At 45.8% G+C, this 27,688-nt stretch overlaps 3 protein-coding genes across 5 annotated transcripts; all 3 read left to right on the forward strand.

Annotated features, from left to right (window-relative positions):
• Positions 1-261: 261 nt before the first annotated feature.
• Positions 262-2,138, forward strand: LOC117841021 (heavy metal-associated isoprenylated plant protein 44). The gene is made up of 2 exons (XM_034721589.2): positions 262-853; positions 1,482-2,138. Exons 1-2 carry the CDS (start codon positions 662-664, stop codon positions 1,872-1,874), a joined length of 585 nt encoding a protein of 194 aa, XP_034577480.1. The 5' UTR covers positions 262-661; the 3' UTR covers positions 1,875-2,138.
• Positions 2,139-3,552: 1,414 nt separating this feature from the next.
• LOC117840706 (tobamovirus multiplication protein 3) lies at positions 3,553-7,256 on the forward strand. Its single transcript, XM_034721228.2, has 11 exons — positions 3,553-3,976; positions 4,276-4,366; positions 4,453-4,505; positions 4,584-4,676; positions 4,756-4,827; positions 5,511-5,583; positions 5,851-5,896; positions 6,163-6,226; positions 6,304-6,357; positions 6,433-6,510; positions 6,831-7,256. Exons 1-11 carry the CDS (start codon positions 3,839-3,841, stop codon positions 6,921-6,923), a joined length of 855 nt encoding a protein of 284 aa, XP_034577119.1. The 5' UTR covers positions 3,553-3,838; the 3' UTR covers positions 6,924-7,256.
• An 11,231-nt stretch (positions 7,257-18,487) lies between these two features.
• Positions 18,488-27,193, forward strand: LOC117840342 (ATP-dependent RNA helicase DEAH13). Of its 3 annotated transcripts, XM_072291097.1 has the most exons (16): positions 18,488-18,875; positions 20,246-20,419; positions 20,538-20,609; positions 20,698-20,747; positions 20,848-20,908; positions 20,991-21,359; positions 21,484-21,696; positions 21,810-22,040; positions 22,467-22,580; positions 22,679-23,890; positions 23,987-25,604; positions 25,679-25,735; positions 25,856-25,908; positions 26,533-26,605; positions 26,861-26,906; positions 27,173-27,193. In XM_072291097.1, the coding sequence occupies exons 2-11, from the start codon at positions 20,354-20,356 to the stop codon at positions 25,460-25,462; spliced, it is 3,864 nt and encodes a 1,287-aa protein (XP_072147198.1). In that variant the 5' UTR covers positions 18,488-18,875; positions 20,246-20,353; the 3' UTR covers positions 25,463-25,604; positions 25,679-25,735; positions 25,856-25,908; positions 26,533-26,605; positions 26,861-26,906; positions 27,173-27,193. The 3 variants fall into 3 exon arrangements, with proteins under 3 accessions (XP_072147198.1, XP_072147200.1, XP_072147199.1); XM_072291099.1 differs by lacking the exons at positions 26,533-26,605; positions 26,861-26,906; positions 27,173-27,193 and having other exon boundaries at positions 25,856-26,025; XM_072291098.1 differs by lacking the exons at positions 26,533-26,605; positions 26,861-26,906; positions 27,173-27,193 and having other exon boundaries at positions 23,987-25,735; positions 25,856-26,025.
• The last annotated feature ends 495 nt before the right edge of the window (positions 27,194-27,688 follow it).

Consider the following 27,688-nt stretch of genomic DNA (forward strand, 5'->3'; position numbering starts at 1 on the left):
TTACTCGCTCTCGCTGGCATTCATGTCCGTCATGATGCGCACAAAAAGAGCTCGACATGGGCATCATTGTGCAGCTAGCTCATCTGCCCGCAACAGAACATCACTAGCAATACCTCTTTTGGATTAGCTTAACCTGCAGCATTTCAAATTTGTATCCACATCAACAAAATCATGATCAGGCAGTAACACAGTACTGATCAGTCTCCCAGAATTCAAGCATTAATACGAGGGCGAAACGAAAAGACAAGAGCAGTAGAGCACGGAGCACCCTCCGCTGCTCGGCTCCAGGATACCATTCCGCCCATAAACTACTGCACGGCACCGGGGTGGTGGTAGGCCGCGGCAGCGGCGGCGACAGAATAAAAGCAGCAGCAGAGGCGAGAGGCGAGAGGCACTCCACTACCCCAGTGTCCAAGTCTAACCCGAGCGAGCAAGCAAACCCCACGCATTCATTCTCTTCTCCCTTTCAACAGCCAAGGCAGGCAAGCTAGCCGAGCAAGAGGCGTGCACGGCGACATCTCGGGCCACCCAACCCAAGCTTAGCAAACCTAGCTCCCTGGGCAAGGCTGCGGTGAACCTGCCGAGAGGGTAGCTGGCAGCTTGGCGTGAGAGGCTTGCTCGTGTATAAGTCGCCGCCTCCGGTGAGCTAGCCCGGCCGGCCATGTCGGTCTCCTCCACGCTGTCGTCCTTCCTGCTGTGCTGCTTCTACCCCTCCGGCGGCCACCGCCACGGCCACCGCGCCGGCGCCTACTACTACAGCAGCCACCCGACGAGCACCAACACCCTCTACTACAACGAGGGGGGCCCCTTCGCCGGCCGCAGGATGGGCCGGAGCAGGCCGCTCTCCCTGCAGGTGCGTCGTGCTACCGGCCGTTTCTGGCTCTGCTCCTTACTTTCTTCAGCTGCTTGCTCTGTTCTGTTCTTTCGTCAGGCATCATCAGACATGCATGTGAAACAAATGTGAGGCCTGGTATGCGCAAGTACGGCTACTTGGCTGCTATGCGAATGCGACGTGACATGCTCTGAGTTATTCTCTGTCCGCCACCAATATTTTCGCAGTTTTCCTGCTCCTAATAACGTTAAAGATGGGTATTCATTCTCTGCATGTTTGTGTAGTCACTGTAGTAGCATAGTGCAAAGGCATTTGCAGCAGTAGTCCTTCATATTCCTCAGGCGTGCGCGTGCATGCGGGAGTTCCTGTTGAAAACAGCAGGGACCTCGTGCATGCGTCCTAAAAAGAACGCGAGAAAAGGAGAGGAAAAAGAAAGGTGGTACTAGTATAGGGAGGAACTTGCTCTACCTAGGATAAGAAAAGCCATTTTCCTCGGCTGCTGCAGGCGCCGCTGTCGGAACGAACCAGTAGTCGAATTGTTTACCCCGGCGTGCGGTTAATTGTTCGAGTAAAATAATTCACTTTTATCACAGTACTCGATCGAGACATGAACATGAACTGACCAGCTGATGAACATGTACGACGACAGACCGTGGAGCTGAAGGTTCGGATGTGCTGCTCCGGTTGCGAGCGCGTGGTGAAGCACGCGCTGACGAAGCTGCGTGGCGTGGACACGGTGGAGGTGGAGGTGGAGATGGAGAAGGTGACGGTGACGGGGTACGTGGACCGGCACCGGGTGCTCAAGGAGGTGCGCCGCGCGGGGAAAAAGGCCGAGTTCTGGCCCAACCCGGACCTGCCGCTGCACTTCACGTCCGCCAAGGACTACTTCCACGACGAGGAGTCGTACCGCCGCACCTACAACTACTACCGCCACGGCTACAACGGCGACAAGCACGGCAACCTCCCGGAGCCCCAGCGCGGCGCCGACCCCGTCGCCAACATGTTCAACGACGACGACGTCAACGCCTGCTCCATCATGTAATCAAGACTCAAGGGAGATGCCGTGGCGGCAATGGCCAATGGTACGGTGTGCCTCGTCGGCAAGAATCAACGATCGATCCAGCGTGTGCGTGGAGACCGCAGCGACGAGCTGGGAGACCGGTCACTCGGTCAGTGTGATCATTGCGATGTATGCCGGCCCGGCGTGTCGTAGTAGTAGCAGGTCAAGTCGGAAATCAGTGTATTTGTGCTCATCAGCTAGCTCATGCATGTAACAAATGGATGGAGATGGGCGCAAGTTGCAATATGGAATGAGTAGCGGTTCCCTTTACGGGTTACACCAAACGGATCGCATGGCCACGCGCTCTCTCTCTCTATCCACTCCATAACCCGAGAGCCATGCGTGCTCCCCGACTGTTCAGACAAAGCCAATGGGACGCCAAAGCATCTCGCTACCCGTAGCAGCTACAGCGAAAGCCGCGCGGCTTTTGCCTCCAATTTCGCGCGCGCGCGCGCGCGAGGGACCTGGGAGCCTGTCTGAGACGTCGCAGTAGCTAGGTTTGGTCGTTGGCGATTGTGGCTACCACTGCTACGCCGGTTAAATATTCAGTAACGCCGATGCCTGCAATGCAAGAAGAGGCTCAGGCCGTGTTTAGTTGGGGAATTTGGGAGGTGCCAAATTACTGTTACAGCACTGTAGCACACTGTAGCGTTTCGTTTGTATTTGTGAATTATTGTTCAAATATTGACTAATTAGGCTCAAAAGATTCGTCTCGCAAAGTACAACAAAACTGTGCAATTAGTTTTTAATTTCATCTACATTTAGTACTCCATGCATGTACCGCAAGTTTGATGTGATGGGGAATCTTCTTTTTGCATAGTGTCAAAATTGGGAGTTGGGAGTAACTAAACATGGCCTCAGTGGAAGCTGGTTGGTGGCTACTGCGAAAAGCCTTGGAACTGGGAGGCCTAGTGTTCTTCAAGTCTGTGATAATTGCACCAACTGCGCCACAGACCGCAGTGCAGCCGCTAGCAACAGTAGGCTAGATTACTCTAATGCACAGCGATCAGTCAGGTTTCTAGATTGATAGTTCAGTCGTACCAACAGTTCAGGGTGACAATTCTTGTTTCATTCCGGTTCAAACTTTATCATATATCCATTAAATCCAAATCCTAAGTTCCAAACTAAAAAGTAATCTAACCAAGAATTTCTTATTTGGCCCACAATTCAAACTTGCTTCGGCATGTGTTGTTTGCCTTGCCCGAGAGAGCCAGTGGTGTGGATGTGTGGTCTTGTTGTGTGACTCACGGTGATATCCTAATCCAATCAACCGATGTTGTTAGTTAATTTTGATCGTTAGCTTTGTGTTTGTTGTTGTAGGTTTTCTTGCTTTGCAGCTCGAGGAATCGGCACCTCTCGTGACGGATTCGTTTCAAAGAATAAAATAATTCGAACTTGCGCCGGTAGCAAAGAACAAGTCAAACGCGCCAAAATTTCGATTCCATGTCAGGCCAAAAGGTGGCCTCTGTCTGGCTTCGCCTAGTGGACAATCCAGTCAGCACCACCATGAAAAAAGCCATGCCAAGTTGGACCACGGACCGCCCGTCAAGAAACGCCCGCGACCCATCCTGAACCCGCCTGCCACATCCACAGATCCTCCGATGGACGGCCACAAACACTCCGAAGTCCATACACCGGGTCCACCGCAGCGCACTGGGAATTGGCCTGTCCCGTCTCGTCTCCTCACCGCACGGCAAGCCGCCTCTCCTCTCACCTCTGCAACGGCCGAAGCCCACCACACGCATTCCCCAATCCCCAATCCCAACCAATCTGCCTCGACGAATTTGGATTGCTTCCCGCCCGAGCCTTCCAATCGCTCGCACGCTTCCGTTCGCTTCGCATTCTGCGCGCGCTTAACCTAGTATTTGATCCGATTTGATTTAATTTGATTCTGCCGCGTGGTCCGATTCCGAGGAGGAGGCGAGGGGAGTGGTGGTTGCGCGGCCATGGCGGCCTCGTCCTCGGCGGCGGCAGCGGCGGCTCTGGACGCCTGGTGGGACGATGTGAACAACTCGCCGCTGTGGCAGGACCGCACCTTCCATGCCCTCGCCGCGCTCTACGGCGTCGTCGCACTCGTAGCCCTAGTAAGTCCGAACCCGCCCCGCACGATTTTACCCTCCTGCTTTAGCTTGCTCGTTCAATTGGGGGCCAATTTAGTTTGGAAACATGAGCTGATGCGGCCATGCGGGGATGAGGGGTCGTGCAATTGAGCATAGCAGTTTCAAATGTTCTGAACTATGAATCGGGCGCATAGGTTTCAGATTCGTTTTTGAACCTAGCGAATTGTGCTTGAACCATATAGCGTGATGTATATTTCAAATTTCATAGAAACTAAGATGGTGGCTATCAATCTCATTAGCTCATTTGGTGTGAATTTTGTCAGGTCCAACTGATAAGAATCGAGTGTAGGGTACCTGAGTATGGGTGGACAACGCAGAAGGTGTTCCATTTCCTAAACTTCATTGTTAACAGTGGTGAGTTCATCCTAGTCCTTACCCACCTCGGTACACCTTAGTCACCGGGTTCATGATTTATGGTGAACTTGTGTTTGTGTTTGCAGTAAGGTCAACTGTGTTTGTTCTGCGACGGAATGTGCAAGTTGTGCATCCTGAGGTTCGTGGAAGGAGGCTATTTATGTTTCCGTTCTGTCGGTTGATTGGAAACATAATGTGTAACAATACGGTCTTGTAGATATTTCAACATGTGCTTATTGATTTGCCTGGCCTAGCATTCTTCACGACCTATGCTCTGTTGGTGCTCTTTTGGGCTGAAATCTACTATCAGGTTAGGTTTCACTTTGAGTTGTTTCGGTATTTTCATGTGACTGGTGCCGTGCTCATTGTTTCATGCTGATGTTACCTAGGCACGTGCACTGCCAACCAATGGGCTTCGACCAGCTTTCTATACAATCAATGGAGTGGTCTACGCCATTCAGGTAAGTTGCGTATCCAGATTTCTATGCGCCTATAATAACTTTTTAATTTTTCTCAAATCAACTCGTTACGTCAAAAGATACATGTGCCAGTAATCAGTCCGCTGATGATGTAAAGTGGTTAACCACTTGGGGACATTATATATTAGGGAACATTGGTGCCAGTATGACAACCTGATGCTTCATTGTTCGTAGTCAAGGAACTTGTTCATATATTATTTCCAGTGATTTTGTCGCCAACAATTTTTTCCCAAATACGTAGGGGAGCTGCGTAGCATCATATTAAAAAAGAAGAAAGTGTAGAAACCTTGAGTATACACAAAACCACACCCTTATGTCTTAGTGTACATGCTGTTGTCAACAATTAGTTGCGTATCCAGATTTCTATGCGCTTATAATATACCACAGCGTATTAAGGAAATGCTATAGTTTAGCTTCACTGTCCAAACAAGAGTGATGTGAGTGGGGACTGAGGGCTCCCCTTACTTTTTTGTTAATCTGATCTGGTACATGCTTCAGTTGCTGCACTAATGTCCTGTCCTGATAACCTTATAAATATTCAGTTCACTGCTTGTTATGCTATAGCTTCTCAAGCGGCACTTTTTTTTTCTAGAATATTTCTCAATAGCTTCTCGCTTCTCATGTCTTTGGTGATTTTTGGAATGACTTGACTTGTAAAATTTCAGATTGTACTGTGGCTGCTCATGTGGTGGAAACCAGTTCAAGCTGTGGTCATTCTGTCAAAGTTGTTCTTTGCAGGTAATGTCCTTGTTCCCTTTGGCTTCCCCTGCAGACTGCAGCACCATGTTTTGGGGGCGCATGACGTACATATTCTTACATTCGTACGTATTAGTCATGAAAATATTCTTAGTTTCATGAAAACAATACCTGATTAGCAAATTCCAGAACTACATTTTTTAACCTTAGTTCCTTGTATCAACTATTTTAAAGCAAATTGTATTGCAGTCTGTGATTTTATACTGTGTAATTATTTACCTCTGCTACTAACATGGAGCTATTTTTCAGCTACATCCTTATTTGCTGCTTTTGGTTTCCTTCTCTACGGAGGGAGGTAATAGCTTATTGCTTGATATATCATGGTTCTTTATCAGATGATTACTATGCTATTTGCCATTGTCGAAACTAGAGAATTTTTTGTTTGGTCTTAAGCATTATTATGGTTACACTGCTACTGCTATTGCAGAACACAGCACACTACCGCTCTTATGTACAATGTGGACATGCAAACAAGCATGGGCCTGTAGTTTTCTGTTATCTTGTTCTGATCCTTTTGATAACAGAGGAGCTACTGATAATAATTTGTATGTCCTTGTGTAGGCTATTCCTGATGCTGCAGCGTTTCCCTGTTGAGTCAAAAGGTCGGCGGAAAAAGTTGAATGAGGTACTTCACTATCAGTAGTCTTTCACTGTAGAAATTTCTAGATGACTTGTATGCTTATAATATCACCTTTTACACAGGTTGGCTATGTGACCACCATATGCTTTGGTTGCTTCTTGATCAGATGCATAATGGTAAACCCTATGCAACACCAACTTAAATTCTGAAATAATTCCAAAACATTTTGACATAGTGTGTCTATCTTACAGATGTGCTTTAGTGCTTTTGACAAAGAAGCTGACCTTGATGTTCTGAACCATCCAATCCTGAACTTCTTTTACTACTTGGTATGTTTTTCACTGAAATGAACTGTTAGTATCTGCAGTTTTGGCCATGCTATTTTAGATGACTTGGTATTGCTTCGCAGGTTTAGATTTCACTTTCATTTGATTGATTTTCATTTTAGATATTGATGTCTTCTTGGAGATCTATTTTTATATGATGATAGGAGATGGTTTTGTGATGCATATATAATCCAACCATATAGACTTAGTAGCATCGTTGGTGCATATATGAACTTACTTTGTGATATCATCTATATCTCTTATGATCAATCGTCGCACTTGCTGATATTATTTGCTGCTGGTGTTCACTGTGTCTTATGCAGCTTGTTGAGATTGTACCATCGTCTTTGGTGCTGTTCATCTTAAGGAAACTACCGCCAAAACGTGGGATTGCACAGTACCATCCAATCCATTAGTCAGTAACGTCGATGGTCCATTTCTAACAGTTCCGTCCAATTGCTAAAGACAAAAAGGCAAATGTGAGATACCTTGTAGTACCTTTTGTAGGTTTAGTAGCTTTCTTGTGAAGAAGCGTTTACTGAGTGTGGCAAATACGGCTTGTTAAAAATGTAAACTCCCGCTGTCATTGCAACCCCAAATGTCACTAACACAACCTGTTTTACCAATACGGGTTTCCATCTGTAAACTTTAGAAGAGACAAGGACTCTGATTATTTCTTCTGATGGAGAAAATGTGTGATAAGATTGGCTACTTCAGAAGAAGGGTAGCTGCTCAGGGATTATATCCAACCCCTTTATGTTTGTAGGGAAATTGCTTCATCTCTCCCAATCCGAAGAGGTTGGACCTGATCCTCGTCCACTGACGCAAGCTTGTCTGTATACAAATGACTAAACTGATGCTTCTCAAATTCTGATGGAACCTAAAGTCTAAAGATATTGGACCACCTTCATTCACATCTTAAGACTACGAGCGTTTTTGGAAGCATAGTCAAGCATACACCCATACTGATTGATGCAAGTTAGCAGACTGTGTGAAAGGAATAGATGGGTTCATCAAACACAATAAAGCACACACCTGTTTGATGATCAATCAGCCTGACAGCATGTACCAGATCACAACAGGCATCAAAATTCAGAGAACCATAAGAACAGGTTGGCCGCTGGACAGCCGAGTGAAACGGAGAGGATTTGAACGATTCATTCTCATCTTACCTACCAGCCTGTTCAGAGGCTTCTAGTCAAGGTACTAAATAGCGTTTAGCGGTATGGTAGCGGATTAGTGCCGGTGTAGCGGATTGCGAATAGCGGGTGTTATAGCGGACGTTAAGTCCAAACAACGGAATTCAAAAAATAATCACAAACTTGGAGCATAACATCTAGTTTACTTTAAAAAATTAAAGTATTTAAGTTGGCCATTACAATTTCATGGTAAGAATCACAAATAAATAGATATAATTAAGATGTATAGATATATATTAACATTAAATTCTCATATTAATGAATAAAAAAATCATTTGTCATCCCATAATTCTTCACCATTACCTAAATAATCATTTTAAACATTATTATTACTATCTGATTCATATTCATATATCACTTGAACCATAAATGTAGCAAATAGTGGCTTAACATTAGCAATAGTGGTCGCAATAGCAGTCAATAGCAAACAATAGCGACCGCAATAGCAGTCAATAGCGGACAATAGCGGTTGCTAAGTCCAAACATGTTATCTTGGATCCGCTACCTTGTAGCAGTAGCAATAGAGTACTACTACTGTTATAGCGGCCGCTATTACGAGCGCTACGAATGCTATTTAGTACCTTGCTTCCAGTCTGACTAGCAGGCGGTGGTGCGTTCATTTTACTCCTGTGATCCTGTCCAACTCAACTGTCATTCCCGAGCCGGTGCCTATATCACAAGTTACGTTCGGCGAGTACTTCTGAATTCTAATTTCTGAACAAGGGACCGTGTGGGGTACATGCAAGCAAACCGACGGCACTTGAGGAAACAATTTGAGTGGCAAAGCATTTTTTCTGAACAGAAAACGTGTCAGTGCTCGCTGGGGTGCCGGCAGAAATTGGGGCCTGAAATGATTGCCACGATCGGGCCCGGCCGGAAGCACGAGTCGGTGTCCACGCACCCGAGCGCGGACGGTTTCAGAATTTTCAGAGGCTGCTGCGCTTTCGTGAGTTGTGGCGATGCGCGGCGGCGGTCGCGCGCTCGGCCTCGACAGCAACCTATGGGTCCCCGAGGAAACCGGAATGGAGGGGAGGCCCAGCCGAATCAGGCAACCGACCACAACCGCATCGTCGTCGGCACCACCAAACCTGCCATCAGGCTACTCATCTTTTTCGGCAGCAAAGCTTAGTGACCGATCAACGCATTGTGCGTGAACACCATTTGTCAGCTCCGCAACAGCGCACGGTGCCTTGGCTGATGCATATACGGATGCCAACTTTGACTCTCAAGTTCATGGTGCCTTCTGTTTAGCAGCGGACGGCACATCGTGCGGTCGTACAGTACATCGGACAAGGTGCTTAATTGGAAGACAAAGGATGAATAATGGTGTTGATCCTCACACACCACAGTACAGTACTGTCTACCTGACCAAACTTGGAAAAACCATGCAAAATCAGCCGTACTAAAACAGACAGTTGCACGGGATTATTCGGTACCACGGTTACTAAAATCCAATACTGAAATGCTCCATTTTTTGCAAATGGGAAAGATAACATATTCAAACAAATAAAATTTTAAATGAGCAATATATATATATATATATATATATATATATATATATATATATATATATATATATATATGCCTCCACTGTTCCGTACCTGAATATACCCGAGCCCCCCGCCACGCGCCCGACTGCCCCGAGCGCCGCCCGCGGCCGCGCCCAGTTTTTTCCCGATGGGCCGTGTTCTTGCGTGGGCTTTGCGCTTGCTCAGTGCGCCTCGGGGCACGGGATAGTTCCGCGCCAGCAGTCGATGACCGGTGGGACAACGAGGTCGGAGCAGGCTCCTCGGTGTGACGAAATGGGAGGTGCTAGCTCAATGACATGTCGGCCATATTTACCAGTCTGGTGGGCCCTGCGTCAGTGAGGATGAGTTCATCTTCGCACGTCACTCACAATTTGATACTCACGTCGGATCATAAATACTACTATCTGGGTGCCGCATCAGTTAATACTAAAACAGATGGTAGGTGACTCTCATTTGTTGCTGGACCAAGCAACCCACTGTTCTCAGGTAGTGGTAGTACAATATTTCCAATCACGCCATGTAATCAAGGGACACAAATTGAATAATAAATCTAATTTATTCTCAATCTTTTTGAAGAACAATCTTTTTCCACGTAGTCGTTTCAGCTGTCTTGTGACCTCTTTACACAATAGCATTTGTAGCCTGCAATTGAATCAGGAAAACAAAATATTGAAATTATATACCTATCACCTAAATGATACGGTCAACACTACAGTTTAGCATGCCAAATGAACTGAGTGTGGCATAATCACCAATATTCACATGTGCGACCAAAAAAGAATTGAATTATATGCATCCTCATCTCCATGGTACTGCCACCTGCTGCGGCATCCTGATTCAAAATAAAATAAAATTTATCTCTGCACCAATGAGTATTTCCAGTATTCGAGAAACAACAGTGATGGCATTGATTTGGAGCAAAGATAAAGACAAACTGATAATACACGGGCATGACATATAGCTCTGGGAAATCAGTAGCATTCTTATGGATATAAAATTATAAACACAGGCAGACAGGCTGGCTTTACTAGGCAATTAAGCTCGCCTCTGCTGAAGTTTTTGAAGAAAAATGAGCAGTGCAAAGTTCAGGAATAATCTCCAATTTTACGAAAGAGCTCAAAACTGCATATAACCTTGTCAAAAAGGAATAATGTCCAATGTACTAAATCTGAGAGTGTAATTACTGGGAGATTTTTACATTACTGGGAGATTTCATTGGAGGATTGCAATTGGACTAGCGAGAGTGTATACATGTCTAAGAAAACATAAGCTAACATCTAGGTTGTATTATAACACTAGCAGCATCGTAGAACATCTGGTTTTCATCAATTAGTTCAGACTTAGAAAAATAGAAACTCAAACCAAATATTCTGTCTAGCTGAATTGATACTTACAGGTTACAGAAACAAGAATTCAATAATCTGGATCACAAATTCACAATACAAGCTCCGGCACCGACCCATGATGCAGAATCTCAGGGAGCAACTCAAATCGACTATATAGAGTATGGTTCTGACTTCTGACCAATCGAATTCTCCACTGAACCACACACGTGTATGCAGAACAATGAAAGATCGAGCTGTGACATAGAGGAAAGGGGAAGGGGACTGAGGAGTTCAACGACCTCACCACTGCCTCCAATGAAAAGCCACCCGATAAGAAGACTGTAGCAGGGAGCTGCCGGACCAGCCCTCGCCGGATCCGCGCGAGATCCAGCCATGGACCTGCGTGAGCGAGCTCCGCGGTGGACCTGCGGGACCTCCAGCCTGACGACCTTGGGACGGAGGGGCTGTGGGCAGCAGCGACACCGGCGTCAAGCTCGGGGCAGAGATGGGCTTGAGCGGGGGTGTAGCTCACACAGCGGCAGCCGCGATCGAGCGGGGGGAGGAGAGGACCACCTGTGGAGGACGACGAATCGGCGAAGGACTGGCTCGAATCGGCGAAGGACAGGCTCAAATCGGCCGGCGGCACTTGGGCTCGGGAGATGGATGGGCGGCAGCGCTGGAGGCCTCGAGCTCCCTTCTCCAGCCACGCTGCGAATCGGCCGGTGGATAGGCCTGCTCTACACGAGCAGAGGTTGGGGCGGCGCAGATCGTCGATGGAGCGGCCGGCGAATGCGAGGTCGGCACCGAAGCCAATAGCCCGCGCATGACGGCGCTCCTCCGAAAGGTGCCTGCGGTCTGCCTGCCGCGCGCCCTTCTGTCCTCCACCCGAGCGCTTTCCTTTGCCCTTTCTAGCTTGATGTGAGCACAAGCGCAGAGGATCTGTTTGTGTCACCATCGCAATCTCATCTTTGCTAATGTGCGTAGGATTCTCCTCGCCCACTGAACGCCAGCACCGCTAGTTTTGGAGAAGTTTTCAGTGACCTGACCCGTCGCATCCCATCTCATGCCGTGTCAGCAACAAAAGCGCAAGGAATTTTAGCAGCCTGCGTCACCTACTCACCTTTTGCAAACGTTGCTGCGAGAGCGTGTAGATTCGTGTGCACTGAACCTCGACCGAACTGGACTTTCTCGTACGTGGCAGTATGTCCATCGCGTCGCATCGATCGATGATCGCTGGCCGTCGCCGGGATCGCGGGCGCCGGCCGATGGGCCATGGGATGGATGGTCAAGTCATCGTGGACTTCTCGCTTCACAGTTCACACTGGGACTGGCAGGTGGCGTGCTGGTTCAGAAAAACTCGGGAGTGGAAGAGGAAGAACCGGTGTGCCGTCACTCTCCAGCTGCCCAGCCAGATGCCCAGATAAGACTGTTTAGGACAGCAATTTGGGATAGAAACGATCAGGGAGACGACAAAAGCTATACGCGAATTGTTGTGTAAACGGAATATTAGGTCGCGAGTGATCCAGCCATCAGCCCATCAGGGACTTTTTCCTCTGCAAATGTAGTACCATAGTGCAGTCTAATGCCATAGTGCCAGACTGCCAACTGGACTAGGCGACAAAAAGCCTAACGTGGACTTCCGGGTCAACGTTCTGGTGAAGAACTGTCGGGTTCAGACTTCAGACTTTCAGATGTAATCGTGCTCGCTTCTTAATCAATGCGCAACGCTAGCTAATTCATGTACGGAAATCCTCAAACTATCGAACCTATCTAACCACTGCAACTATAATCGCTGCAGATCAGATCCCGCCACCTGACACCACCACTGCAACAGAGAGAAAGAACCGAAAGCAAGTCCAAAAGGCCAAGTCTAAAGGCTGACTTTGACTTCAGGACTTTTCTTTATCATTTTGTTTTGTCCTGTCCTCCCCTCTGCAGTCCTTTCGTTGTTATCAAGTCTCAGACGATACCCCCTGCTGATCATTTCTCTGATCCTCTCATTCCTGCTCTTTTTCTCCCCCCTTCTTTTTTTTTTATCATGTGCTGCAGGGCACGCAAACCAATGATATTGAGACTTCGGTTGGATACCCCTAAAATTTAGCACCTGTCACATTAGATGTTTGATGCTAATTAGATGTATTAAATATAAGCTAATTATAAAACTAATTGCACAGATACAGTCTAATTCGCGAGACGAGTCTATTAAACCTAATTAGTCCATGATTTGACAATGTGGTGCTACATTAACCATTTGCTAATGATAAATTAATTAGGCTTAATAGATTCATCTCGCGAATTAGCATAGGGTTCTACAATTACAATTAGTTTTATAATTAGCTCATATTTAGTTCTCCTAAATAGCATCCAAACATCCCATGTGGCACTGCTAAAGTTTAGCACGTAGTATCCAAACACCCCTTTCGTAAATGCAACGAAACATTCAAGTAGAAAAAAGCCTGAACCATTCAGGAATGCAAGAAACACAGGGTAGTACAGATGGGTTGAGTAGCAATCCTGGTGTATAGACAATCGAAGACTTGATCTCACACAAAGCAAAGAGGAAAATCTGGATGAGAGAGGTTATCGGGGTGTTAGTTCCACGAACTAAAGTTAAGTCCGTGTCACATCGAATATTCAGATACTAATTAGGAGTATTAAACATAGACTAATTATAAAACCAATTGCACAAACGGAGGCTAATTCGCGAGACGAATCTTTTAAGCCTAATTAGTCCATGATTTGACAATAAGCCTAATTAATCCATGTTTAGCACACATTTACTGTAGCATCATATTGAAATCATGGACTAATTAGGTTTAAAAAATTCGTCTTGCGAATTAGCCTCCATCTGTGCAATTGATTTTATAATTAACATATATTTAATACTTAATTAGTATCTAAACATTCGATGTGACCGGGATTAAACTTAGTGCAAAGAACAAACAAGCCCCTGATCAAGTTACGTTAGTAGGTACAGTCAGGAACCTTTGGGTACACTAGCTACAGTACATTGATCCTAATAATGGACGGAAAAAGGGAAATGTTAGCGTCATGGCTTCAGTTTTTGGCCCTTCATTCGCGCGCGGTCCTCCTGGACGAGCTGTCCATGGTTTCCGCCGCCCTTCACCGGCCGCGCGCGCGGTCGATCGATAAGCGCTGCCCCTCACCGCGGCAGAGGTTGGGTCTTGGAGGGGCGGAAGCAGCCGAACAGCGCCCCCAGCACGCCCTTGAGCACCTGCCCCCGCTCCGGCACGTACCGCGGGTGCACGCCGGCGGCCGCCGCAGCGCCGCCCGCCTTCCCGCCGACGCAGCCCGGCATTCTCGCCAGCTTCCTCCCCTCGGCCCTCTCTCCTACGGAGACCGAAACAGAGCTGTGCCGCCGCCGCCGCCGCCTGCCTCTCGCTCGCTCGGCACTGCGAAGAGGTCGGTGCTTCGAGTCTGCTCGGCTGACTGCGTCTGCTAGTGTGATCTTGGTATGGTTGGTCGCTTGCTTGCTGAGGCGCTGAGGTGGTTTGCGATGTGCGTGCTCGGCAGGACGGGGAGTTAGCTGTATTTAAGCCGCGAGCGCAGGGGCGACTCGGTCCGCGCCGTACTTTGTTTGCTAGCCGCGGGCAGGTTGGTCGCGGGCGCCTCGGCGTCGGCGGACCGGGGCACCGGGCAGTGTTGGCCGCGACCCCGCCTGCCGCCTGCCTGTGGCCTGTGGGCGCGCGGGCGCCGGGGGTCGGGCCGGGCTCACACGGTCAGGCGTGGTGAGGGAGACGCATCCGGGCCCGTCCGTGGCGGACGTGGGGAGAGGCATGGGGGGATGGTTTTGCGGTTCACCGGTTGGCCAGTCGTTAAACGAGGTCGCGTTTGGAAAAAGGGTACGGGGAATTCTGCGGAGGTTTGAGTGGATCAACGCTCGCACCCGGCGGCGGTGACTCGGTAGCCGCGGCGACGTGGCGGTGGCGGGCATGGGCAGGCCACAGGATCGGCGCTCGGCTCGCGGCCGCTCCGGCGTCACCTACTTAGCCCGCCTCACTCGCGCCTCGAGCTGCTGGAGGTGATGAATTTTCACAGGAAGGCTCCTGATTTCCTCTGATAACGTTTTGGAATTCTTTTGGTAAGGTGCTACTACCAGTAATGCTTCGATCGCTGCTGGTCGCCTGCACAGACCAGATCTGCTGCTGAATTGGGCCATTCATTGACCCTCTCGTCTACGAAAAGGCCGGAATAAGTTGGGCCTCTTGGTATGGCCTAAATTCGGTGTTCTTTTTTGCGTCGACGAGACTTGCTGTGTGGGCTAAACAAAAGGGTACTGCAGCCCAGATTCTGATGCCGGCCGAGCCCGCGTTCCCAGCTTGAATGCATCAACTCAGCCCACCCATAAGGCCCATATCCTCGATACGTCTACGGCACTACGGCAGTACCAAGCTCAAACTGAGACACCTAAAATCTTCTCAAACTGAGATGGAGGTTGCAAATCCTGATGAAAAATATGTGCTTAGAATCTTGCGATTGATTAAACCCATTTCTATCAAAAAGTTAAGAAACTGGCTAGGACAATAAGCATACTTTTAAATACAACAATTTCTCCCTTTTCATTCTTTTTCGATGCTTGCGCGTTTTGCGCTGTTTGTAGCAGATAGTTTTCTCCTACTTAAAACAAAGACGTGCAGTTCTCCTGGATTTTCTAGTACAAAAATAATTTCAGCTCTCCCTCAGAATTTTTAGAAACATAAAAAACGTGATCATTTTGTATGAAGTAGATATTTATGACTAGCTATATAGACAGCTAGCGGCTGCGTGGATTTTTTTTTATGTACTTGCAATCTCCATTTCAGTCATTGGCAGTTTGGCACCATTGCATGCTGCGTCCTAGAACACATAGTCAAAATAATCTCCTTTCATTTCTGATCTACTTGGCACGGGTTGGTTATGCTTTTAAGGCATTTGAGAGGAAGAACTCTCTAAAACAACTAATGAAATGGATATAGGTCATCAGTTGAAACGGAGATGTACTGGATCGCTCATGTATGATTATCATTCTACCAGAAGTTCAGAAGCCGACGCAAGAGTCATTATTAATTAAGGCTTGACCTCTGCCTTCCCTGGCAATCTCAGCAGATATTGCCGTTTTTTAGCCCTTTTTGCGAAAGATTCTCACAAATACGTCCCTAGCGGAACCAATTCTAAAAATGGACCCTTAGCTTGGCGCCATCCACACTGGCGCCAAGCTTACACATCTCGGCGCCAGCCATCCTGGCGCCAAGATCCATGCGCAGCTGCTGACGCGGATGCCGACATGGCGGGATCTTGGCGCCAAGCTTGGCGCCGTGGATCTTGGCGCCAAGCTTGGCGCCGTAGGCCTTGGCGCCGAGCAATTTATCCCATGCCTCCTGACGTTTTAAACGAAACAAGTATAATTATTCCGAGGAGTGTGCAACAAACTACGTTCTAGTTCAACTGGTTAGGATATGGGCTTCTTACCCCAAAGACCTGAGTTCAAACTAGAGCCTAATGATGGATTAATTAGGCTTAATAGATTCGTCTCGCCGTTTAGCCTCCACTTATGTAATGGGTTTTGTAAATAGTCTACGTTTAATACTTCTAATTAGTGTCTAAATATTCGATGTGACACGTGCTAAAAATAAGCAAAGGGAACCAAACGCCCCCTTAGGGGATGTTTGGTACACCCTCATAAACTTTAGTACCTATTACATCAAATGTTTAGATACTAATTAGGAGTATTAAATATAGTCTAATTACAAAAACTAATTGCACAGATGGAATCTAATTCACGAGACGAATCTATTAAGCCTAATTAGTCCATTACAGAGTTAAACAACTCTTTTATTGGAAAGGCATGAAAACAGATGTTGACAACTTTGTGAAGCAACGTACCATCTGTCAACAAGCAAAACATGAGCACACTCATCCAGGTGGTTTGCTTCAACCCTTCCTATTCCTCAAGGTGCTTGGCAAGATATCTCAATAGATTTTATAGAAGGCTTGCCACTGTCAGAAGGGTGCAATGTCATATTAGTGGTGGTTGGCAGATTCACCAAATACAGCCATTTTATCCCTCTCAAACACCCATTTACTGCACATGTAGTGGCTAAGGTGGTGCTTGACAATGTGGTCAAATTACATAGGATGCCAAGGAAAATTGTATGTGATAGGGATAAGATCTTCACAAGTACTTTTTGGACAACACTATTTAAATTGGTGGATACAAAGTTACTCAGAAGTTTAGCTTATCATCCTTACATGGATGGCTAGATTGAAAGAGTGAATCAATGCCTTGAAATGTATCTTAGGTGTGTTGTTCAAGATTCACCAAAATAGTGGAAAGCCTGGCTCTCTTTGGCTGAACTGGTACTATTCTAATTACCACACTTCTTTGGACTGTTCTCCCTTCAAAGCTCTGTATGGGTATGAAGCAGATATGGGCACATTTCTACCTTAGGAAACTCAAGACAACAACCTAGCTGTTGAGTTCCTCCAGGAACGAGAACATCAGCTAGCATCTCTGAAAGAGCATCCGGCTGCAGCTCAGAATCGATTCAAGCTTCAAGCCGACCGCCACCGATAGATAGAAGTTTTCAGGTGGGAGAGCAGGTCCTACTAAAGCTTCAACCACATGTCCAACGATAAGTGGTAACTAACCCTATCCCAAGCTTGCCTTCAAATACTTTGGCCCATTTGTTGTAGAACAGAGAATTGGACAAGCTACATACAAGTTGAAGTTGCCAGAAGGAAGTCTCATCCATCCAGTGTTCCATGTATCACAACTCAAGACGTTCACGCCCAACTATACTCCTGTATTCAAAGAACTACCTAAGTTAACTGATTTATCAATCCAAGACTTGTCACCAGAAGCTGTGCTTGAGCGCCTTCTGGTCAAGAAAGGCTCCAGGAAAATTCCTCAGGTTCTTGTTAAATGGACTGGGCTTCCTGCTACTTCTTCGACTTGGGAAGATTTCTATGTGATCAAGAACAGAAATCCAGACGCTGTTGCTCGGGGACAAGCAACCTCTGCAGCCGGGGAAGATGTAATGCCCGGCCGTGAATGAGTAAGGCGCAGCACTGGGAAGATATCTTGAGTAGTAAGCAGATGTGTTAGGTGTGCGTGTGTGGCGTGAAAGTGGACCCAGACTGTCAGCCTGTGTAAGCGCTTAAGTGTGTCGGATGGGTAATAGTGTAACCGTTGTTATATTTCTAAATGAATGAACTGGCTCTCGGGGTTCAGGGTTCCTCCCTCCCCAGCTACTTCCCAATCTGTGTGTGACTCACGCCGCCGGCGAGCTGCCGACGGCCACGGGGCATTACACAACCCACCGGAGACAGCGGGAGCGAGGCCGACAAGGGAGAGGCAGACGACAGCCGCGATGAGGGATAGCTTGGAGCCGGCTGCCATGACCGAGCCGAGCAAGGGGCCGACGATCTAGAGGAGTGGTCGAATGGGAGACTTGGTAGCAGTGGAGGTGGAGGACCGGAGGCAGAGGCCGTTCGTTTGGACTTGGCTTGTGCATGGGTCAAGCGACCCACCCAATCAATCCGTGTAGACCCAACCCAATCCGGAATCCATGGGTTGGGTTGGATTTTAGGCCCACCCATCTATTGGTATGCCCTGTTAGGTAGTTACGTGACCCAACTAGTTATGATAATTAGTTTGGGTTTATTGATTTTAATGGTTAGGGTTTTATTTTGGATTCATTTTGGTTGGTTTACAATGGGCTGGCCCATCAGGTGGTCCGATTTGAATTTTATAAAAAAAAAAAGTGGTCCGATTTGAATTGGATTGCTAGAGCAAGCAGTTTGGATGGTGACGGGAGTGTATGGATCGGTATGAGTTTGATATGCCTTTCGGCCCACGGGTTACACAGGACCAAAGCAATCTCGCTCGCATCGCATCGCAGCCAGCCAGCCACAGACGGGCAGACCAACCCAACCCTAGCCGCTGCGCCGAGGGGTCGAGGGCCTCGCCGCTCCTCCACCTGGACCTCGCCCGCGCCGCAGCCACCTCACCCAAAATAGCACCAGGCCACGCCTCCCACCCGACCCGGCCTCCTCCACGGCCACCGCAGGCTGTCCGAGCTTTCCAAGAAGCCGGCTGTCCGAATTCTCCAAGAAGACGGCGAGGGCGCGAGGCTAGCCAGCGCTGAGCCGCCGCCTCTCCGCCTCCGTTCTTCATCAAGGCGTCGCCACTCCGCCTCCCCGTCTAGGCGCTTCCCTCGGACACCTCGATCTGCAGCGGGCACCTCCACCTTGGCCGCCTCCTCCGCACCCGCCCCGACGCCTCCACATCGTCTTCCTCCTCGGCAGCCACTCTTGTGAGTTCGTCCCCCTTCATTCTCTGGAAAACTTGTCATCGTTTTTGTTCTGGAAGCATTGCAGTCCATACTCAGTCGGTAACAAAGGTTATGGTACTGAATCACAACATGTTTTCCAATAAATACTTGGATTTTGGGTTAGGATGTTCTAAATAAATGAAACGAAGTAGGAAAAGTTTTTACTTAATAAATTTTGGGGTATGGTCTCTTTGCAGTACATGTGTGATGTCTACTGCCTAATTCTTTCTTGATGAAGGATTGCTCTGTAGTTTGAGCAATCCTACTTCTGCCACTTGATGGAGGATTTGTACGTGAGTATGTATACTCTGAGCATCTTTGTTCTGAGCATTAAACGACACCGACTAACTTTCCCTGAAATTTATATCATAGCAATCCAGTATGCATTGTGATTTAAGATTCCAGTTAAATTCTGAATTTCCATATTAGAATGTAGATTCATTTCGGACATCACCATTAGCTACCACAGTAGAATGGATCATTGATGTTGCATTGCTTGTTTAATTTCTCTTACTCTTCTGTTTGATTGGAGCTGTATTGCAAAATGAATGTTGCATTGCTTGTTTGATTTTGTGAGGCAAAGATAGCATGTTTGAATCGGTGAATGGTTGTGCCAATTCCTTGCACGAGATGTGCCTTGTTCCCTGACTCTAGTTTGTTACCCATTTAACCCATCAAATCCACCCAACCAACCCATTAATCAATCACCCTTTTGACCCATCTAACCCACCCAGATCCAATTAGCCAGTGGCTGCACCCAAATCCGTCATAATCCACCATGAACAGGGGACGGGACGGGGAAGGAAGGAGGAGAGAGAGAGAAGTCCCTCGTGAGGCGCAGGTCGGTTGGGCCGTGTGAATTATCGATAGATAGTGGGCCAGGCAGCTAGTCTCAAGATATGGGCCGGCCCATATCACCGGCCTGCGTATCGGATACGTATCATTAAGTATTTGAGAAAAGAATAATTAAAAAAATTGTTGATACGTTCGCGGGTACGTATTTGGACGATTTCGAGATACGGCCCAGCCCAACATCCCGGCAGTCCCCAAGCCCGACCCCCTCGAGACGCATTGCGCCGCCGCTCACCCGTACAGCGGCAACAAGAGCGCTGCCGCTCGCCGATGACGGACCTCCACCAGACCACCACGCACGTCCAGACAAAGGCAACTCCCAATACGGCCTCTCATTTGCCGCCACCATCTATCAGGGTCGGCGGCGCCAGAAAAACGCCGCCTCTGGCCCCCCATTGCCTCAGTGTTCGCTGGCGAGTTGAACAAAAAGCGCGGGAGCAGTCCAGTATACCTAGGGGCCATCGTCGGCTCGCTTCTCAGCCGCTGCTTTTCTTTCCCAGTGACGCCGGGCGAGTGAGCGCAGCAACAAGGTGAGTTCAGTCTTCAGGCAGCCTGTGTTTGGGTTGTCCCTGAGCTCTGTTCGAGATTGCGGCCTTTGCAGCGCAAGCATGGAGGATAGCAACGCCCTGATTTTGCCCTGCAAGAGGAAGAACAAGGGGCAGGGGAAAGCCAAGGTAATATCAGCTTAGCATGGAGCCTGTTTATTAGCTTTCCTTGACAGCTCCATTGCAAAGCCAATGTTATGAACTTATGATGGTTCCTGTGTGAGCTCTGTAACCTCTGAATTGCCAGGACGGAAAGAAAGCCAAGAAGGAGGACCCAAAGATGAGCAAGACTAAGCTAAAAAAGCTGCAGAAATTGGAGGTGCGCCTACTTACCCTTACCAATTGGTTCCCTTTTTTTGCTGTTGTTATTTAGCATTTACAGCTATTTCTGGTTTGGCTGCGCCCAGGAGGAAAAGCGAAAGAAGCTGCTGCAGGCTCAAAGCATTGAGATTTTGCAGTACGCACCTTACCTTATTCTGTACAGAATGAGACATGTTTAGTTATTTACTATGATACCTTTTCTGATGGTTTTATACAACACTGATCCCATACAATAGGAAGCACAAGATCTCAGAAGATGCATATTCACTTCTGCATGCTTCAGGGACTATTGGTCAAGTATGGTGGACCAACCTATGACCCTCAGAATTTAGTTATTTTATCAATATACAGGTGCATTTCAAATTACTCTATTATGCAGGTTGAGACTTTGAAAGAAAAACGCAGGTGTGCCATGCAGTTGTCCAAGGCTGGTTTGGATGTTCCGGAAGAACTCTTGCTATTCAAGAGAAACGATGATCAGAAATTCTCTGAAAACAGTGACCCTGTGGAGCACATTTTGCCACCGAAGTTTGTTGAGCCTGTAAAAAGTGAGGATCCTGGTAGGGTACATGAGAAAAACATGAAGAATGATTCAAGGAAAGCTATGGAATGCCAACCAAAGATGGATGTTGGAGTAAGCATTCCAGAGCCCAAAACTGAGGAGCCTAGTGATAATGGCCACCTGTTGGCAAATCAGAAAATTCAGTCTTCAATTCCAAGTTGCTCTGGAACAGAGCTAGATTTGCAGGTGATCAATCTGCATATCTGCTATGTTTAGCTCACCTTTATGATCATCAGTAATACTATAATGGTAACCTGTGTTGTAATTATTTTAGTAGTTATTTGATCATAATAATTCTTTGTATTGGCAGGATAAAGAGCCAGGACAAGGGGAAGCTGCCATGCAGGAGTGCATAAATCCTCCAATTGTTGTGCCTGTGTCAAGACCGCATGAGGTTGAGAAGGCAAGGAGAGATCTCCCAATAATAATGATGGAGCAGGAAATAATGGAAGCTATCTATGAAAATTCTATAGTAATCCTTTGTGGAGAAACAGGCTGCGGTAAAACTACTCAGGTCCCTCAGGTGAGTATGTGCACACACACATTGTACATCTTGACATGGTATTATCTGCTTGCGTTAACTGATAAATAGTTGCCAAAATTGTCATTTCTCCTTATTTTATTTGTATTCTACAGTTCCTGTATGAAGCTGGCTTTGGCACAAGTGATCGAGCTGACAGAAGAGGGATGATTGGGATCACCCAACCACGACGTGTCGCTGTTCTTGCCACAGCTAGGAGGGTGTCCTATGAGTTAGGACTTAAGCTGGGGAGGGAAGTTGGTTTTCAAGTTCGGCATGACAAATTGGTGGGAAGTAATTGCTCCATCAAGTTCATGACAGATGGTATTTTGCTGCGAGAGCTCCAGGTTGTTTATCCGTCTTCTGTTATTCTGTGGATCTATTTATTTGGTAGAGATATTTTCTTCACTCAAGTTATTGTTTATCCTGGTAACTTATGCCTAAGGAAAGCCTCTAATAAAGAAATGTAATTGTAGCGATGTGCTGCAGTTTTTGAGATCATATCTTTAGTTTACTGCAAAATTATCGCATCTGCTGGTCCATATAAACTATTATAGTAAGGTTTATTCATGCTACCAGTGGTTTACATTGCCAACCAGTTAGTTGTTCCCTGATTGTGTGATCACTGAATCAGTTGTCTTCCATAATTTATGCATACAAATGATGATGATTGGGATCCTGATATGTATACATAGCAATATGTTGTAATTGAATACGAGTAAGACATAATCTGAATCATGCACACAATCACCTGATGTACTAATCTTCTGCAGGGTGATTTTCTGTTGAAGCGCTATTCGGTGATCATATTGGATGAGGCACATGAAAGGAGCTTGAACACAGATATACTTATTGGGATGCTTTCTAGAATTATTAAGGGTCGCAAGGTTGAAACTTAAAACTCTATTTCATTATCCAAGAAAAAAAACCTTTATTTCATATAAATTAAAGTAAAAGTGCACTGCTAACCTTTGGCACTTGGCAGAATTTATATGTAGATCAGCAGGATAAAATACGATCTGGAGTGAAAATCAAGCCAGAAGATATGATCAGTCAGTTGAAAGTGGTGCTCATGAGTGCTACTCTACAATTGAAGGACTTCATTTCTAATAGGAGATTGTTTGATGTAATTCCACCAGCTGTTAAGGTACCTGTGCGGCAGTTTCCAGTAACAGTTCACTTCTCAAAGAGGACACATGATGATTATTTAGGGCAAGCTTATAAAAAGGTTATGTCAATCCACAAGAGGCTTCCACCAGGTGGAATCCTTGTATTTGTCACTGGACAACGAGAAGTGGACTACTTGTGTAAGAAGTTCCGAAGAGCATCCAAGGTGCAAACTGCTAAGAAGCCTGAAAAAGTTGATGGCGATGATAATGGCCCGTTCCCAGAAGTAGATGATAAGGAAATTTTGGAAGCATATGATATTGATAGGAACAAATCTGAGCACCCAGATGACATATTTTATTCATATGATGATGATGATGATATGGATCCTGGGCCAAATTCTTTTTCTTCTGACAATGAAACAGAAAGTGAAATGGATACTGATACTGACGATGAAGAGTCTGTTACATATGAAACCACAGAAGAGGATGCTCCAGTATTATCATTTCTGAAAGACGCTGAGAACTCATCTGTGTTGAAGGCGTCATTTGGAGCTCTGTCAGGAATATCAGGAGTGCCAGAAAGTGTTGAGAAATCAAGTGATGCTACAAGTGAAGAAAAGTCTAGTCCATCTGTTAGTTGTTTCAGTAAATGTACAGAACGTATGCCTGTATCGCATGGTAGACTCCGTGTCTTGCCACTTTATGCAATGTTACCAGCTTCACAGCAGCTTCAAGTGTTTCAAGATATACCCAAGGGGGAAAGATTAGTTGTGGTGGCAACTAATGTCGCAGAAACCTCTTTAACAATTCCCGGCATACAATATGTAGTTGATACTGGGAAAGAAAAGGTTAAGAATTACGACCATGCTACTGGCATGTCAAGTTATGAAGTCCAATGGATAAGCAAGGCATCGGCATCCCAGCGTGCTGGAAGAGCTGGAAGAACAGGGCCTGGGCACTGTTACCGTCTCTACTCAGCTGCAGCATATGGTAAAGACGATTTATTTCCTGAATTCGCTGAACCTGAGATTAAGAAAATTCCAGTTGAAGGCATTGTCCTTATGCTCAAGTTTATGGGTATCCATAAGGTACTGAGATAAAAGGCTAATTTCCACCATATAATCGTCTATTCTTATATTTTTTCCCCTTTTGTGTGCTAATATGAAACATATGGCAAATTTCAGGTTGTGAACTTTCCTTTCCCTACACCTCCAAACAAGGAAAGTTTGGTTGAAGCTGAGCGTTGCTTAAAGGCATTGGAAGCACTTTATAGCCATGATGATTATGATGGAAAACTTACACCAATGGGAAAAGCTATGGCACAATACCCCATGAGCCCACGACATTCTCGTCTTCTTCTGACAGTGATTAAGATTTTGAAGAGCCAGCAAGGCTTTGCTAGATCTAACTTCATACTGGGATATGCTGCTGCTGCTGCATCAGTGTTGAGTTTTACTAATCCATTTCTCAAGCAGTTGGATGAATGTGATATTAATGGCGAATCGGAAGAACATAACACGAATCCAGAAGCTAATGATCCATGTGAAAGGAAAAGACGGAAGAAGCACAATGCCATGGTTAGAGAGGCACAGGAAAAATTTTCTAACCCTAGCAGTGATGCTTTAACCATTGCCCGTGCCCTACAATTTTTTGAGTTGTCAGAAAACCCTGTGGAATTCTGCAGAATTAATTCACTTCATCTCAAAACAATGGAAGAGATGTCAAAATTGAGAAAGCAACTTCTCCGTTTAATATTTCACCACAGCAAATTTTGCAAGGAATTTGCTTGGAATTATGGAGATTCTGATGATGTTGAGCAGGCCTGGAGGAATGAGTCCAGTAAAAGACCATTGCAAATGAATGAAGAGGAACTTCTTGGGCAAGGAATCTGTGCTGGATGGGCTGATAGAGTTGCAAGGAGAAATCACACCTATTCCAGAGCATCAGGAGATGATCGTAAAGTTCGAGCTATTCGTTATCAATCTTGCGCGCTTAATGATACCATATATCTGCACCGATCATCGTCTGTTGCCCAAGTTGCCCCAGAGCTTGTAGTTTACTCAGAGCTACTTAGTACAAAGAGGTTATACATGCATGGTGTAACCACTATAAAGCCAGGGTGGCTTTTAAAGTATGCCGGTTCTCTCTGCACCTTCTCTGCACCATTGGAAGATCCAAAACCCTATTATGACCCCATGAATGACCAAGTCTATTGTTATGTTAGTCCGGTCTTTTCTCGACATAATTGGCAGCTTCCCTTGCATAGTTTACCTATCAAAGACAACACCAGTCGCCTGCAGGTATTTGTGTGTGCTTTGCTTAAGGGGGATGTCTTGCCATGTCTAAGGAATGCGAAAGATTTCCTGGCACTGTCACCATCTTTTGTCTTCGGGCCTGCCAGCCAAAGAAGAGTTGGAGATCTTCTTGACAGGATGCATATTAAACAAAAATCAAAGATTGGTAAAAAATTAATTGACAGCCGAGCAGCACTGAGAGATGCATGGAATGCTGATCCAAATTTTCTCTATCCTGAGATAAAGGCGTGGTACCAGGATAAATTCCATAGCCAGTTTGACTTAAACTGGGAGCAGATGCACCAAGAGGTTCTTCTTGAGGGGCATGAGCTTTTCCCAAAGAGGTCCAAGAAAGTTAAAGGCTAGTCAAGAAGATTACGGTGCAGTTGGTTAACTGATAGAAGCTTCTTTGCCGTGGTGACATTTTTTCAGGATTTGCCCTTTATAGGCTCATCTAACATCACCTTGGACTTGTAGCAGAAAAGATACAAAAGAAGCATTTGTCATGGTAATACACTGTATGGTTGAGAACTAAGATGGTGCTATCAATCTCATTAGCTCATTTGGTGTGAATTTTGTCAGGTCCAACTGATAAGAATCGAGTGTAGGGTACCTGAGTATGGGTGGACAACGCAGAAGGTGTTCCATTTCCTAAACTTCATTGTTAACAGTGATGAGTTCATCATAGTCCTTACCCACCTCGGTACACCTTAGTCACCTGGTTCATGATTTATGGTGAACTTGTGTTTGTGTTTGCAGTAAGGTCAGCTGTGTTTGTTCTGTGACGGAATGTGCAAGTTGTACATCCTGAGGTTTGTGGAAGGAGGCTATTTATGTTTCCGTTCTGTCGGTTGATTGGAAACATAATGTGTAACAATACGGTCTTGTAGATATTTCAACATGTGCTTATTGATTTGCCTGGCCTAGCATTCTTCATTGTTCGTAGTCAAGGAACTTGTTCATATATTATTTCCAGTGATTTTGTCGCCAACATTTTTTTCCCAAATACGTAGGGGAGCTGCGTAGCATCATATTAAAAAAGAAGAAAGTGTAGAAACCTTGAGTATACACAAAACCACACCCTTATGTCTTAGTGTACATGCTGTTGTCAACAATTTGTTGTTTATCCAGATTTCTATGCGCTTGTAATATACCACAGCGTATTAAGGAAATGCTATAGTTTAGCTTCACTGTCCAAACACGAGTGATGTGAGTGGGGACTGAGGACTCCCCTTACTTTTTTGTTAATCTGATCTGGTACATGCTTCAGTTGCTGCACTAATGTCCTGTCCTGATAACCTTATAAATATTCAGTTCACTGCTTGTTATGCTATAGCTTCTCAAGCGGCACTTTTTTGTCTAGAATATTTCTCAATAGCTTCTCGCTTCTCATGTCTTTGGTGATTTTTGGAATGACTTGACTTGTAAAATTTCAGATTGTACTGTGGCTGCTCATGTGGTGGAAACCAGTTCAAGCTGTGGTCATTCTGTCAAAGTTGTTCTTTGCAGGTAATGTCCTTGTTCCCTTTGGCTTCCCCTGCAGACTGCAGCACCATGCATGACGTATATATTCTTACATTCGTACGTATTAGTCATGAAAATATTCTTAGTTTCATGAAAACAATACCTGATTAGCAAATTCCAGAACTACATTTTTAACCTTAGTTCCTTGTATCAACTATTTTAAAGCAAATTGTATTGCAGTCTATGATTTTATACTGTGTAATTATTTACCTCTGCTACTAACATGGAGCTATTTTTCAGCTACATCCTTATTTGCTGCTTTTGGTTTCCTTCTCTATGGAGGGAGGTAATAGCTTATTGCTTGATATATCATGTTTCTTTATCAGATGATTACTATGCTATTTGCCATTGTCGAAACTAGAGAATTTTTTGTTTGGTCTTAAGCATTATTATGGTTACACTGCTACTGCTATTGCAGAACACAGCACACTACAGCTCTTATGTAAAATGTGGACATGCAAACACGCATGGGCCTGTAGTTTTCTGTTATCTTGTTCTGATCCTTTTGATAACAGAGGAGCTACTGATAATAATTTGTATATCCTTGTGTAGGCTATTCCTGATGCTGCAGCGTTTCCATGTTGAGTCAAAAGGTCGGCGGAAAAAGTTGAATGAGGTACTTCACTATCATTAGTCTTTCACTGTAGAAATTTCTAGATGACTTGTATGCTTATAATATCACCTTTTACACAGGTTGGCTATGTGACCACCATATGCTTTGGTTGCTTCTTGATCAGATGCATAATGGTAAACCCTATGCAACACCAACTTAAATTCTGAAATAATTCCAAAACATTTTGACATAGTGTGTCTATCTTACAGATGTGCATTAGTGCTTTTGACAAAGAAGCTGACCTTGATGTTCTGAACCATCCAATCCTGAACTTCTTTTACTACTTGGTATGTTTTTCACTCAAATAAACTGTTAGTATCTGCAGTTTTGGCCATGCTATTTTAGATGACTTGGTATTGCTTCGCAGGTTTAGATTTCACTTTCATTTGATTGATTTTCATTTTAGATATTGATGTCTTCTTGGAGATCTATTTTATATGATGATAGGAGATGGT

This window comes from Setaria viridis, chromosome 9 (assembly GCF_005286985.2).
Source record: "Setaria viridis chromosome 9, Setaria_viridis_v4.0, whole genome shotgun sequence".
NCBI lineage: Eukaryota > Viridiplantae > Streptophyta > Magnoliopsida > Poales > Poaceae > Setaria > Setaria viridis.

Excerpts from the sequence above, each read along its gene's own strand:
- LOC117840706 (XM_034721228.2), top strand. The coding sequence starts at position 3,839 with ATGGCGGCCTCGTCCTCGGCGGCGGCAGCGGCGGCTCTGGACGCCTGG. Across the intron at positions 5,897-6,162 it reads TTCCTTCTCTACGGAGGGAG|GCTATTCCTGATGCTGCAGC; the intron begins GTAATAGCTTAT and ends GTCCTTGTGTAG. Across the intron at positions 6,227-6,303 it reads GGCGGAAAAAGTTGAATGAG|GTTGGCTATGTGACCACCAT; the intron begins GTACTTCACTAT and ends CCTTTTACACAG.
- LOC117840342 (XM_072291097.1), top strand. The coding sequence starts at position 20,354 with ATGGAGGATAGCAACGCCCTGATTTTGCCCTGCAAGAGGAAGAACAAG. Across the intron at positions 20,610-20,697 it reads AAAAGCTGCAGAAATTGGAG|GAGGAAAAGCGAAAGAAGCT; the intron begins GTGCGCCTACTT and ends GGCTGCGCCCAG. Across the intron at positions 21,697-21,809 it reads AAACTACTCAGGTCCCTCAG|TTCCTGTATGAAGCTGGCTT; the intron begins GTGAGTATGTGC and ends TGTATTCTACAG.
- LOC117841021 (XM_034721589.2), top strand. The coding sequence starts at position 662 with ATGTCGGTCTCCTCCACGCTGTCGTCCTTCCTGCTGTGCTGCTTCTAC. Across the intron at positions 854-1,481 it reads GCAGGCCGCTCTCCCTGCAG|ACCGTGGAGCTGAAGGTTCG; the intron begins GTGCGTCGTGCT and ends GTACGACGACAG.